Source organism: Garra rufa, chromosome 5 (genome assembly GCF_049309525.1).
Source record: "Garra rufa chromosome 5, GarRuf1.0, whole genome shotgun sequence".
Taxonomy (NCBI): domain Eukaryota; kingdom Metazoa; phylum Chordata; class Actinopteri; order Cypriniformes; family Cyprinidae; genus Garra; species Garra rufa.
The window spans coordinates 42,119,037-42,133,767 of record NC_133365.1 but is presented as its reverse complement, the minus strand read 5'-3'; the positions used below and the strand labels follow the sequence as shown (position 1 = coordinate 42,133,767).

Below are 14,731 nucleotides of genomic sequence, written 5' to 3'. Positions count from 1 at the left end.
TAATGTATTGTTACTTGCCCAGTAAGTGAATTTTGATTTATTCTACCCAAATAAGTCATGGAGTGAAGCCATATATATAATAATAAAACAGTTACTAATTGTTGCTCTTAGATTCTTTATTAAAGTCTTCTCTTAAAATGTCCTACTTGTAACTATACTTTTTTTTTTTACAGTCAAAGCTTAAGACTAGTTGTAGGAGCATTTATGAGAAGTTTTAAACATACAGGTTATATTTTGAAGATAAAAGTTAAATTCTAAATAGATTAATTTAACTCCACAGACTAAATTCACAGACTTTATACTGTGGTATTTTTGAAAAAAGACAAGAGCAGGTAATCCTAAACTCAGTAGGTAAAATGGACAAAACAATAACAGCTCACTGGGCTTAAAACATATAATCTACAACACACCTTCTTGTTTATGCTGTTATGTTTATTGAACAATTGTCTGTTTGAACTGTTTCATTAAAGACTGAGAATGTTCCGCAGCAATATCCCCAATGATACCTCAGCCACAAGTAGGCGGCAAGCTGCAAGACAGAGCATCATTAGGCTGTCTTTTATTGAAAACAGCAGTGAGCATCTGCTCACAACACAGCGTAAGTGCTTAAGTGTAAAATCTTTGACATTTGTGATATTTGTATTTTTAAAGGTAACTGTTTATCTTTAACAGGTACAGCAGTTAAAAAAATAATTGTTCCCCTTTCAATGAATGAGAGGGCATTTCATCTGAAAATTAGAGAAACCTTTCCAACAATGGAAGAGGGGGAGATTGAAATCTGCAGAGTTGACAGGAGGCGAAGGATCTTACCAGTTCAGTTGAGCTCAGTTTGCCCTGCATCAATTAAAGCATGCCCAGAGTTTGGCAGGTCAGCAGTATATGTACGGTTAAAAGTAAGTATACAGAGTTACTGCATATGTTCAACATTTTGCCAATGGCATTGTGCAGAACAGGACATGTCTGTACTGTACTGTCTGTTTTGACAGGACGCATCAAGACTGACTGGTATACAGCATGAGAACAATGAGGTAAACTGTGAGAGGCATACTAGTATCAAAGTGTTTCTTTAGATATGCAGGGTTACTTATCACAATAATTTCAACATTAAACTTAAAAACACAAGTATCTCTCACAAAAGCAATACTGTTTTCTAAAATGCAAATTATTGAAAAAAATGTCAAAATATGTAACGCTTAATTATCTGTATACTAATTCACTGTATGTTTCTTGATAGAATTCTTTCAGTGGAACCGCAGAAACAATGCCAGACATTCCAGGAACAAGTGACAGGGTAAGCAAGAATTATTCTCCTCATCATTAAATCATTAAATGTATTAAGGACAATCAAAATGTTTTAGACAAATTAAATAAACAAAACTTCTAACTAAGGTTTTACTAAAAACTGCTTTAAAGGGATAGTTCATAATTTTCATGAACACAGAGAAAGATATTTGGAAGAATGCTTATAACCAAAGAGTTCTTGGACCTCATTGACTACCAAATTGCTTTATACGTTTCTTTGTTCTGTTGAACACAAAAGAAGATATTTTGAAGAATGTAGGAAAGCAATTTTCCTACTATGTTAGTCAATAGGGGGCAAGAACTGTTTAGTTACAAGCATTCTTTCACATAACTTTTTCTGTGGCCAACCAAACAAGGCAATTTATACAGATTTGGAACAACTAGAGAGTAATTCATGACAGAATTTACATTTCTGGGTGACCTTTCCTTTTAAATATATTTATATAATTTGCTGTAGTATGAAATATCAATATAGATTTACAATCATTTCTTTGTATTAACCAAAAATCCTACAAAAATGGGTATGGCCCACACAGATCTCATCATCATAAAGTCAGTCAGAGGTGATGTAACAAAGGTTACAAAAAAAATCAACAAACTGAGAGATTTTTACTGTATAAAAATGGTAAATGGTGGACTCCAACATACCTGGAACAACATCTAATGCATCTCATGTGCTTGTAGAGGCCCCCTCTGGAATGCTGAGACAATCCTTGATCACTGGACTAACTGGGCTAAATTTCATTATTGATATTCTTTGTTTTGGCTTATCGTTACATTCTTAAAAGTTATATTCTTTGCAGTACAATCAGTTGCTTAATACTGAATAAAACCAATAGAGTTTAAATGTAAAAAACATCTAAATATGTTCATTATGTTTACAGGAAAATCGGCGGCGCCAGATGGAATCCTTGGAACAAAGGCGAAGACAGGTTTTTATTAAATTTTTGCTATTTTTACCACATTTTTTGTTACACTGACATATGTTTGTTTATTTTTAAGAAAATTACTGAAAGGATGGTGCATATAAATAATATTAGTGAGCCAGAGCAAGGCATATTACTACAGTTTCAATACCCTGATGGTTCCAGGAAAACAAGGAGATTTTTGGAGTCTCAACCAATTCAGGTATTTGATGTTGAATTGTTTATGGTAAATAATGGACTTTTTCATTATCACCATATATATGGTATATATAATGAACTATATATCAGTTTCTAATGTTTGTGTAATTTTGTTTGTTGTGAAGGATCTGTTTGCATTTGCTGGTTCAGACAACATGGCCAGTGAAGTGTTCTCTGTACAGCTAGCCTGGTCATCAAACACAATACTTAGTACTGTTGATGGCAGTCTTTCCGATCATGAAATCAGTAGCCCCTCAACCTTGTACGTGCTTTGGATGTCAGGTGCTCAAATAGAGGTCAGTTTCACTTTTAAAAATATTTTTTAAAAGATAAACAAACGTTCTCACCTCTGTAATTTTAATTGTAATTTAGGGATTAACTGCATCCAGTGGTGCATCTTCATATAGCCAGTCGACTGCTCCTCAAAACTTAGGAGCCACCCAAGTTTCTGTCCAGTCTACAGAACAGAATATTGCCTCCTCTCCTAGCCCAGCTCCTGTTCTTCCAGTAGAAATGGTCCTTTCTTCTCCCTTTCACCAAGAGCAACAGGAAACTATTGGTTCATGGTCAACACCATCACCACCGTCGACACCACCACCACCGCCATCACCACCGCCACCACCATCACCACTGCCACCACTGCCAAGGTCTCTAGTGTTATCACAATCTATTTTTAATCCCTGTTATGTTTAGTCTGAGTTAGGATATTGTTATGATTTTTTAAGGATTGGGTAGTATTGGCTAAGATTATTATGTAGAATTATTGTGTTCAATGTAAATTTTGCACTTACAATAATTATTAAATTTGGTTCCCATCTAGTGAAGTTATTTCTTCAGATTCCGAGGATGAGGCCATTGTGGATATGTTAACCTCACCTTTTAATTCTGACAACGAAAGCAGTGTGAGTATACCAAAACAGTCAAGAAAGAAACAAGAGAAAAGATACTTTCCTTTGCTACTAAGTTGGTTTTGCTTTCTGTAATCAATTAGGATGAAGTCAGTGCAGCAGATATCCTTAGGACATTTCAGAAGGAAAATCTTAATTTGGATGAAAGAATGATTGTGGTGGCCAGAAGAAGAAAGATTCTGCACAGTGCATGTATTGCATTAAAAAGCAGCTACTTTGCATGGCACAAATCCCCACAAATTGAGTTTGTTGGTGAAAGTGCTGATGACTACGGGGGACCCCGCAGAGAATTTTTTAGGTTAGGTTTATTTAATAAAAATACTTGTTAGCCTATTTTTGTTTGTTTCCTAAAAATACTGTTGTTGCTACATTAATTCTGTTAATTATTGTTTTTATTTTTTCTCTTTTTCGTGTGTTAGGCTTTTAATGCAGGAAGTTCAATCTTCATTTGGAGTATTTGAGGGCAAAACAGGGCAAGTGTTTTTTACTTATGACCAGCCATCTGTGGAGGTAAGACGATACTACACTGCAGGAAAGCTGATCGCTTGGTCCCTGATGCATGGAGGACCAGGAATCAAAGCTCTCGATGCCACATTATTCCAATTAATGTGTGGCCAAAACGTCAAGGTGGAGGACTTTGACTGGCATAATCTCTCAGATGGTGATACTCAGGATAAAGTGCGGCAGGTACCCACCTTACCACAGTTTGAAGGGATAGTTCACCCAAAAAATTCTGTCATCATTTACTCACTTTTGAGTTGTTTTGAATCTGTATAAATGTCTTTGTTCTGATGAACACAGAGAAAAATATTTAGAATAATGCTTGTAACCAAACAGTTCTTGGACCCCATTGACTACCATACAAAAAAATTGCTTTATAAATGTCTTTATTTTGTTAAACACAAAAGAAGATAGGACAGGAAAGAATTCCTTGGCACTTTTGACTACCATTGTCCTTTTTCCTATTAGTCAGTTGTAGCCAATAACTGTTTGGTTCACCATTTATTCTTATACCTTTCTCTGTGTTCAATGACACAGATTTATACAAATTTGGAACATTTAGAGAGTGAATCAATAATGATAGAATTTTCTTTTTTTGGGTGAACTATCCCTTTAAGGCACTAATGTTTTCTAAGTCTAATGCCTAAATGTATATTTTTTTAAGGTTTTTCTTTGTAAGACACAAGAAGAACTTAATGAAATCAAGGCGAACCTTGGTGACTGGATTGCTGATTGTGGAGTCCCTGGAATTTACAGTGCAACACTTGATGACATAAGACGCATATATGGGCAGATGATAAAACATCACATTTATTTCAGGTATTGAACTAAAAATATTTTTAACAATGTTACTTAATTACAACATTTTTTATGTTTTCTAATGGCATACAATAAAATAATCTGTGGAATTTTCTCCTAACATAGAACAGCAGACATGATTAATCAGTTCAAAGATGGCATGAACTCATGTGGGAACTTATGGAAGATTGTTGAAAAAAGCTGGAAGGTCTTCCTTCCAGTGTTTACTAATCAGCAGAGAGGACTTACCAGAGAGGATTTTAGATCCCTGTTCACAGTTTGCTGGAGTGAGGCGGGTAGCAACCTTCGAGAAAAGGAGGAAGACACAATCTTCTGCTGGGAGCTCTTTCTGAACAAAATTCAAGGTAAACAGACTAGACTTTCAGTGTCATTAAAGGGATAGTTTACCCAAAAATAAAATTTCCGTCATAATTATCTCCCTCTTGAGTTGTTTCAAATCTGTATAAATATCTTTGTTCTGGTGAACACAGAGAAAGATATTTTGAAGAATGTAGGACAGCAAACAGTTCTGGTAATTGTAATTTTTTTCTACTTTTTCTACATTTTTTTGTCCGAAAACCCCATTGATTACAAATACTCATCAAAATATTTTTCTTAGTGTTCATCAGTACAATGAAAATTATGCAGATTTGGAACAACTAGAGAAAGAGTAAAGGATGACAGACTTTTTATATTTGAGTAAACTGTCCTTGATGACTAACAGATGATTAAATACTACAGCCTTGTGGTTGTTTTCAAGATTGCAGCTGCACACAATACATAAAAACAAAAATGTATATGTACCTACACTGTACATATTAGGACCATTTTAAAAGACAGCTTGGTTGCATTTTTTGACTATTATTACTGACTGTGCACTAATAGACTTACCTGCTTCCAGTCTGGGAAAAGCAGTGTTGCAAAAAATACCTAACACTCTTTGAACTGTAATTGCTGTGTGGCCAGGTGCAACAGACTAGTTGTTATCAAAATGTTTACAGGTTCTTTCTAATTTTACAGAAAAACAATCACCAATCACCTTTGAGGAGATATTGGTGTTCATTACTGGAGCAGACAGTATTCCTCCATTGGGCTTCCAAGGACAACCATCCATCGACTTTTACACACCCGAAAATCGGAGGCTGCCATTTGCGTCTACATGTGGGATGGTCCTGTTTCTACCTCGAGGCATCCAAGAAGAGGAGGAATTAACCGACATGCTTAACACAGCACTCAAAGGGTACAGTGGTTTTGGAAAGATCTGAATAATTTGATAATCTGTTACTTATTGTTACTAACTTTTAGTTATAGTTGATTGATTATAGTTGAACATTTTAATAGAATATTAACTCGAGTTCAGCAAGGTGAATTTGTTTGCAAACCTTATTACTTATATGTTATTGTGAAACTGCAACAGAATATACAATATACATTAATTGTATTTGAAAAATGTCAACTTTAATTAGCATACAGTTTCATTACTGGAAAGTAACTTGGCAATTGTACATACAGTATTAATAGACCTTAAATAAACATTCATTTAAAAAACTCATGAAATCTCATTCTTACATTTTTCTAACAAATTTGAAGAAATTAAGGGTATTCAAGTTAATCTTTTACAATAATATACAATCCTTGTGTGGTTTGGTTATGATTTTGATTTTTTTTAATATCCATTACAAAGAGCTTAATGAAATGCTGTGTAATATTGAGAACCCAAGGTTGTCAGGTTTTAAGACTATACAATACAAATTGAAAGAGTTGAATTGTATTATAGCTAATTACTCTCCCTCATTGTCAATATTTTGAAGGAAGTTAATAACTTGTTCTAGAAGATCAGTTCCTAAATCATCCCGCCTCCCACCAAGAGGGTTGACAAGCTGTACAAGTTGTTCCATGTGTCTTTGTTGGATGTTGAATTGGTTGGCAGGAATTTCAACAGCCTCTGGCCAGTGGAATACAGCATGAGAACCAGGAGGTGGAACAACTGCAGCTGGGGGAGTGTCAATTTCTTCAACTGGTTCCTCATCTGCGCCAAGAATTCCCTGTATACCAGTGTGGTTTCGATGTAGCTGTGAGAGACATCCTCTGATAAAGATCTGGTGGGGAGACATGTAACGTGCAGTTCTTAGCTTGTGGTGGTTCCACTGATTAACGAACAGTTGAAGATCTCTGTTGATTCTGGGTATATACACATAATGCAAAGCCCAGAGATGCATTTCACTAGAGCTGTCAATTTTACCCTCACTCTCCAAAAGCAGGAACAAGGTGTAGTAAGTATTAGTGATGCCCCGCCAAACATCACCCCACAGTCTCTCAATCCTTTGATTGTGCGTGCTCCTTCCTCTCAGAGCACTTCCTCTGTTTGTGCCCCGGAAAACGTTCATAAAAAGACAGACTGCGTTGTTCTCACCTCCATTATCACAGCGAACTCTAGAAGGTAGTCCGTGTTTTCCAATGGCCTCTACAAAACTATCAAAAACAGTGTTGCTCCGATTATTGTCAGAAGCCTTCAAGAAAACAACAAGTCTGCTGTAACCATCAATTCCACCGTGTATGACAATTCGCCACCTTAAAAAAAAGGACATGATGACAGGATTATTTGAAAAAACCTCCAGTAGCATATATAAAATTATAACATTATGTGACATACTGGCTGTCATCTGTACTACATTTACATTTATTTATTTAGCAGACACTTTTAGGAGCTACCATGTTACTAGGAGGATTAAAGCTGTATTAGATTTGTTTGTATTTGAACATATCTGTGATATCACAGGAATATACTATATAATAATTCAAAAAGACTCTGTAACATATCTTAATAAATAATAAAAGCCAAAAATATGTAAAATGTATTTTAGGTTTTAACACAAGCTATTTTATCTCTGTAACCTAAGAGAAAAAATGTATAATACCTGATTAACTTGTGGTTGCCATCCAAATGCCATAATGAGTTTGGGCCTGCAACTTGATAAATTCTTCGGTGTAGTCTGCGTGTGGTGACCCTCTGGGCTGCTCCTATTGGATTGGTCCTGATCAAACTTTGTCGCACTCTGCGCCGCTGCACTACAATCCCCTGACCTGCCAGACGGGCTCTCACTGCTTCTGCCCCAAGCTCATCGTTGCCTCCAACTACTTCTCTGACCAGGTTATCAAGATCAGAGTCTGATAGATTGCTGTATCTGTCTCTAAGTGAAATGTTGTATTTCCTGTTAGAAAAAAACACATTAGAGACACAATGGAATATTTGTTTTGTTAAATATCAAGTGAATAATGTACCCAATCCAACTCGGATACAAGGGTAGCATCTTTTACATCTGAGAAAAGTAACCTTACCTTAAACGTCGCTTTACAGTTCGTTTGGACACTCCCAAGATTTCGGCCATCTGTTTTGTTGAAAAATTATATTCCAGCAGAAAACGCAACTGCTCCTGTGTAATGGAATATTGTGGGCGACCAGAGAAACCCCTCACCAATGGAGCACTGTAAGCCTGGGGAACTAAAGTTAACAGAAGAATAAAATTAATTATAACACAAAACAGTATGGCCCGGTTTCACAGACAGGGCTTAGACTAAGCCAGGATTAGGCCACAGTTCAATTAGGATATTTAAGTGATTATTATAAACATGCTAAGAAAAAAAAAACATTACTGGTGTGCATCCTAAAACAAAACAAAGGCACTGATATATTTTAAGATCAATCAGTGCAAGTTTCTTTCAGTTGAAACAGCTTAGACTTACATTTTAGTCTAGGACTAGGCTTAAACCCTGTCTGTGAAACCGGTGTATATTAAAATTACAGTCAATCTGACTATTTAGAGCATACCTTGGGGTTGAGGCAGTGTTTCCAGAATATCCATGAATTCAGACAGACTATTCAGGATACTATTTGCCGTTTCTGGATCAAGTAGTCGCACTCTAGACCATGCCACACTTCTGGCCATTGTCTGCATTCTGTAATTCATAAACATAACTAGATGTAGTAAAACTTGCAATCTTTATGTTGGCTTGAGAAAGAGAGAGAGGGAGACAGAGACCACAACCAGGAAATAACCATGCAATAAAATGTATGTGTTTTAAACATGGTTTCTAAAGCGAAAGTGTTCTGTGACAGTACAAATTACCAAATGTAAATATGCAAATATAAATACAGTAACGTTAATACAGTTTTTAAACGTGGCTTCTTGTCCCCAGTTTATGGTAACACAGAACGTTTAAAATAATTTTGACATAAAAAACACTGTTGTTGTAAGGCATGACATTTATCTTCTATTATTTCATTTAGCATTTCAAGTTGCTGGAAGTCAGCCATCTTGTAAATGTAATATGTTTTGGACATACCTGGTTATGATGATATTCAAATCATCCTCCGTCTGATAAGAGGATGCCAACTGAACGCACTCTGTAAAAGTTCTTTGACAGTTGATTAAAAAATTTCTAAGAGCCATCGTAGAGAGCAATCCACTTTTCCACGTTACCGGAGATAAAAAACCTACATGAGTACAAACGGGATAAGATGACACAGCATGACACAGCACTGACATCACAACCAACGTATAAATGCATCATTGACTCTAAAGTTTTACGCTTGCCTATGTACATGCCAACGTAAAATTACGATCTCATTCACGAACAAATGTTACGTGTGACGTTTGCATAGGTATTTGCTTACCTAACAGCACGTCATCCCACACGGAAAGAAATGTCGTCTGATGTTTATATATGTATACAGCAACGTGCCATCGCATCACAAATGCAAATAAAACCCCAAATAGAGCAACGCTATTGGCTGTTGTGCGGTCTGACGCGCCACCCGAACATATACTGCGTATTTACGCGTACAAACTGTGCGTGTTAATGCGTCTAAATTTCACGCGTTTCATATAATAGGTATTGTCCCCAACGGCGTTCCATATTTACGTGACGTCTGCGTGACGTCTACGTCACGTCTACGTCTCGTCTGCGTCTTAAAATGAATTGATTTAATAGCAAAAAAAAAAAAAAAATTAAGACGTCAGTGAGACGTTCAGTGAGACGAGTGCACGTTGCAGCGTCATATATTTGAACCTGGATGAACGCCATATTAACATGGGAGCCGAAATAAAAACGGACACGCCACGCAGCTGAGACGCTTACGCCACGCATCCAGTGTGTCATAGGCCTAAGAGCCATTTTTTGTATTGTTGAGATATCGTGGTCCACTAGGTGGCGCTAAATAATAAGTATAACTAATGCGCCTGTGTAATGAGCCAGGTGCCGTTGGTAATGGGAAAGCACACGGTTTTTGACCGTGCTAAAGGGTAACTTGCCTGCTTATGGGAATAATGCAGTATTTAGATATGTTCTTAAGTTACGAATTGTATATGCACATGTTCACGAAGAAAGGAGAAGCAAAGATTGAGGCTTTGTTTACTCACCTGCACAAAATAAAGACATTCTGCTCGAATCAACTTTAGCATGCATGGACTCTGATTGCACGCGTTAAATACGTGCTCACTCCTGTTACCAGCGACAACAGCAATGGAAGGCTGTTATAAAAGGCATGGTTTTAGCTTAGATTTAAAACATAGTTTAAGACGCTTGCTTTTAAGTGCTTTGTGATAATTGCTTAGTTTTAAAAGTGTAGTTTTAGCTTAGTTTAGTTTTAAAAGCTTAGTTTGAAGCGATTGGTTTTAAATGCTTAGTTTTATTAGGAAGCAATGAAAATATAAAAAAGTATCAAAATAACATTATATATATATATACAAAATTACATCTGATACAAATATATAAATACAAATAAACTGAGTAAACAATACAAATTATAATTGAACAAAAAATAATTTAGTTTTTTAAAAGCTGTTTTAGTTCAGTTTTTTAAAATTACACTCTAAAAAGTGCTGGGTTAAAAAATAACCCAACCATAACCCAGCTGCTGGGTAACTATGGGACAGAACACGCGTTGGGTTGTTTTGACCCAAGTGCTGGGTTAAACCATTTGACCCAAAATGCTGGGTTGTTTATTTGACCCAACCAGTGGGTCAGATGAACTGTGTTGCTGGGTTAAACACTACCTAAATATTGGGTTATTTGTTGTCTAATTGCCTTACTACCTTTATATTTACCAATAATAATATATAAATCACAAAAGAATGTAAAATTATTGTTTTTCTGTAATACAGTGACACAACACAAAAAAAATGCATCTGTAAATGTCAATTTAATGTGTTTTCATATTTCTTTTTAATACAGTTTTCAAATAGGTGCAGCTGTCACACATTTTGTCCAACCCTTACAGACACAAATAACGTTTTAGTAGGTCAGTTTCTTTTAACACAAAACTGTAAACAAGGCTCAATATATTCCTATTCTTTATGTCAACATTGCAGCAGCAGAACACTCAAAAATTAATTATTACCACATTAGAATCATTCCAAACATCGTGCCATTAAAACTAAGCCAAACAAAGAATCCACCAGACAATACTTACAATTTAAAACATGTTACAAGTGGCCAAAAAAAAAAAAAAACTGTTGCCCTCAAAAACTTCACACATGAAGACTTATGTCCATCAATATGATATACTGCAAGCTGGAGAAATTCCCAGGCAACAAGTCCGCTTCAATGGCATGGCCTGGAACAATGGCGAAGGTCTAGAAATGTTGTTGTCTCATCCCAAGGCTCAAATCCACCATGTTGGTCCCCACCTGTTAATTATACGGCATTTAGTCTTGCAACATAACTAACATTTTAAGTTAAGTGTATTTTATGAACATAAACACAGAGGCATGAAATAAATGCTCATTTTACATCTCAACTTTTCATACAGTTGTGGCCAAAATTATTAGAACACTAGTATTTTCACCAGCTAAATGAGGTTTTAAGTCAGTGATATCTATCTTTTGCTGTAGTGTGTCAGTAGGAAATATCGGTTTACATTTCCATTCATTTTGCCATTAATTGTGATAATCCAGTGACATTTTTGTTTGCACAACAGCCAGTGCTCCACACAGGATCTGTTCTCATCATCATCCAGAAGAACTGTGACAGCGTCTCAGATGCTTCAAGAGACCTGCCTGCAAAGCTACAGTACTGTTTAAAGTTTTACGCACTTGTCTAAAAATGATGCTGTCAAAAATAATGTCATAAATAAATGTTCTTTATCAATTAACCTTGATTAACTAAATTAAATCAACATTTGGTTTGACCATCCTTTTGCGTTTAAAGCAGCTTTTGCCCTACATTAGGTGCACTTGCACATAGTTTTTCAGGTAGCTTTGCAGGTAGGTCTCTTTAAGCATCTTGGAGACATTGTCACAGTTGTTCTGGATTTAGTCTGTCTCAGTTTGTTCTGTTTCTTCATGTCATTCCAGACAGACTGGATGATGATGAGATCCGATCTCTGTGTGGAGGATTGGCTGTTGTACAAACAAAAACCTCACTGGATTTTCACAATTTAAGGCAAAATTAATGTTTGGAAATGTTAACTGATATTTCCTACTGACACACTACAGCAAAAGATAACAAACACTGACTTAAAATAATTTTTTAGCTGGTGAAAATACTACTGTTATAATAATTTTGGCCACCACTGTGTTTATATATATATATATATATATATATATATATATATATACACACACACACACACCCTTATTAGAGCAGAAAACGTAAAACAAAACTTACAGGTTGTACGTCAATGAATGGCCTCCGGGATTCCGTGGTTGTGGGTCTGAAGACCTTTTATCCAGAGTGGGCAGGACTTTGAAAGCACTTTCCCCTTTAGCATCTAAAGCATAGGAATAATATGCAAACTGTGAAACATATTTTATAATCAAAACAACAAACTGAAACACTTTCATGTGAAGATTTCTTCACTACTTTAAATAATGCAAATTAATTCCCACCCTCATTCAACTACTGCAGGTTAAGTTTAGGTATGGGGTCAGATTCAGGGATGTAGAATATGCTCATGCAGAATAAGGCATCAGTATGTGCTTCATAAGTACTAATTAACAGCCAATATACAAGCTAATAAGCAACTAGTTAAGTATTACTGTACCATTGTATTTAGCAGTTGATATGTGTCAAATACAGCTGCATATTGTTTTTATAGATTGACATATTATAAGAAAAAGCTTACCTTAAGTCATGTCACCCAGCTCTGAATGCACCTCACTGAGCACTGGCAAGAATTAGGTCTGCAACTGTAGCCCAGACTTCAAAAAGTCTGCCTCTGGATATAGCTTCCTAAAGTCTTGTGAAATCTGATAATCTGAAAAACAAATGTGGTTCAATAAGTTTAAGGTTTATACTGGTCTCCTAGTTTGTAATGCAACACAGGCATTCACTAAAATAGAGGAAGAGTAAGTGGGTCTGAGGGATGTACTTTCACATTGGGGTTTAAAGAGTCACTAAAGTAGAGTGGCTAAAGTAAACATTACAGCTCATCACATTTAAAAGCAAATGCAACAAAACGGCTCGCTGTAAAAAGGGCTGATTTTGACAAGGTACAAAGAGTTTTTTACACTACCACTGAGATATTTTTAACCAAAGTATGTTATAGACTTCTCATTAAGACCATAGGAATCATATCAACTTTCTGAAAATGGCCATCCGATTTAAACAATAAATGTACATTACTACTTTAAACATTAGTGTTCATTACTAAAGTTGTGCAAAAGGGCCAGATCCAATGCTCACAGTTAAAAAGTGAAGCAGTCTGAGTTCAACAATGATCCAGGTTCTCTTGTATCACAACAAATAGTTAAATGTGAATCTATGTACTCATTACTTAAGGTATAGTTCACCTAAAAATGAATAATTCTGTCATTAACTACTTATGCTTATGTTGTTCCATTGAAATTATTTCATTTTTGGGTGAACTCTCACTTTAATGTTCAGTGTCCATGTTGTAAATTACATGGTTGCAATTACTGTGATTTTTTTTTTATTGTATTGTCATTCTATTGTAAAAAATTTTCACCCTATTATTTTAATTTCTTATTTGCAATTTCCAAAGAGGAGTGACCAAAACGCCATCTCCACTGCACTCCACTATGCACTCACACATCTGGACAAAAAAGACTCATTTGTCCGAATGCTGTTTAAAGACCTCAGTTCAGCATTTAATCCTCCAACAGCTCTCACAAAAACTGGTCCAGCTGGGGCTCAACACCTCACTGTGTAACTGGCTGTTGGATTTCCTCACTGGAAGACCACAAGCAGCACGGGTCGGCAGTAACACATCCCGCACTATCATTCTGAACACGGGTGCCCTCCAGGGATGTGTGCTGAGCCCCCTCCTCTTCACTCTGCTGACCCACGACTGCACACCGTCACACAGCTCCAACCTCTTCATTGAGTCTGCGGATGACCAGTTGTGGTGGGTCTCATTAGCAACAGGGATGAGACAAACTACAGAAGCGAGGTGAGCCGCCTGGCCACGTGGTGCGGGAACAACAATCTCTCTCTGAATGTGGAGAAGACGAAGGAGATTGTTGTTGACTTCAGAAGAGCGCACACTCAGCACGCTCCTCTGACCATCAACGGTGCGTCTGTGGAGAGAGTGAGCAGCACCAAGTTCCTGGGTGTGCGTGTGCACATCACTGAGGATCTCTCCTGGACGAACAACACCACTGCACTGGCCAAGAAAGCACATCAGCGTCTCTACTTGCTCCGCAAACTAAGAAGAGCAAGAGCACCAGCCCCCGTCATGCACACATTCTACAGAGGAACCATCGAGAGCATCCTGTCAAGCTGCATCACTGTGTGGTTTGGAGCCTGCAATGCGTCCTGCCAAAAAACTCTCCAACGCATAGTCAGAGCAGCTGAGAGGATCATTGGTGTCCCTCTCCCCTCCCTCCTAGACATCTACAGCATACGTCTCACCAAAAAAGCCCTCTGCATAGCAGCAGATCCATCCCACCCAATGCAAAGCTTCTTCAGCCTGCTGCCATCAGGGAGGAGATTGCGGAGTCTCCAGGCCAGGACCAGCAGACTGAAGGACAGTTTCATCCATCAGACTGTCAGGAAGCTCAACTCTCTCCCTACTCTGCCCTCACTCCACTTACTCTCCTCTTCTGCCTCACAAACTTTCTGAACTCTGTCACACAC

The 14,731-nt window shown here is 37.0% G+C and overlaps 1 protein-coding gene across 1 annotated transcript; it reads right to left on the bottom strand.

Moving 5' to 3' along the window:
* Positions 1-6,069: 6,069 nt before the first annotated feature.
* Positions 6,070-9,531, bottom strand: LOC141335801 (uncharacterized). Its single transcript, XM_073841356.1, has 5 exons — positions 8,978-9,531; positions 8,463-8,590; positions 7,973-8,135; positions 7,552-7,845; positions 6,070-7,204 (listed from the first exon to the last, which is right to left on the bottom strand). The coding sequence occupies exons 1-5, from the start codon at positions 9,178-9,180 to the stop codon at positions 6,415-6,417; spliced, it is 1,578 nt and encodes a 525-aa protein (XP_073697457.1). The 5' UTR covers positions 9,181-9,531; the 3' UTR covers positions 6,070-6,414.
* Positions 9,532-14,731: the final 5,200 nt, after the last annotated feature.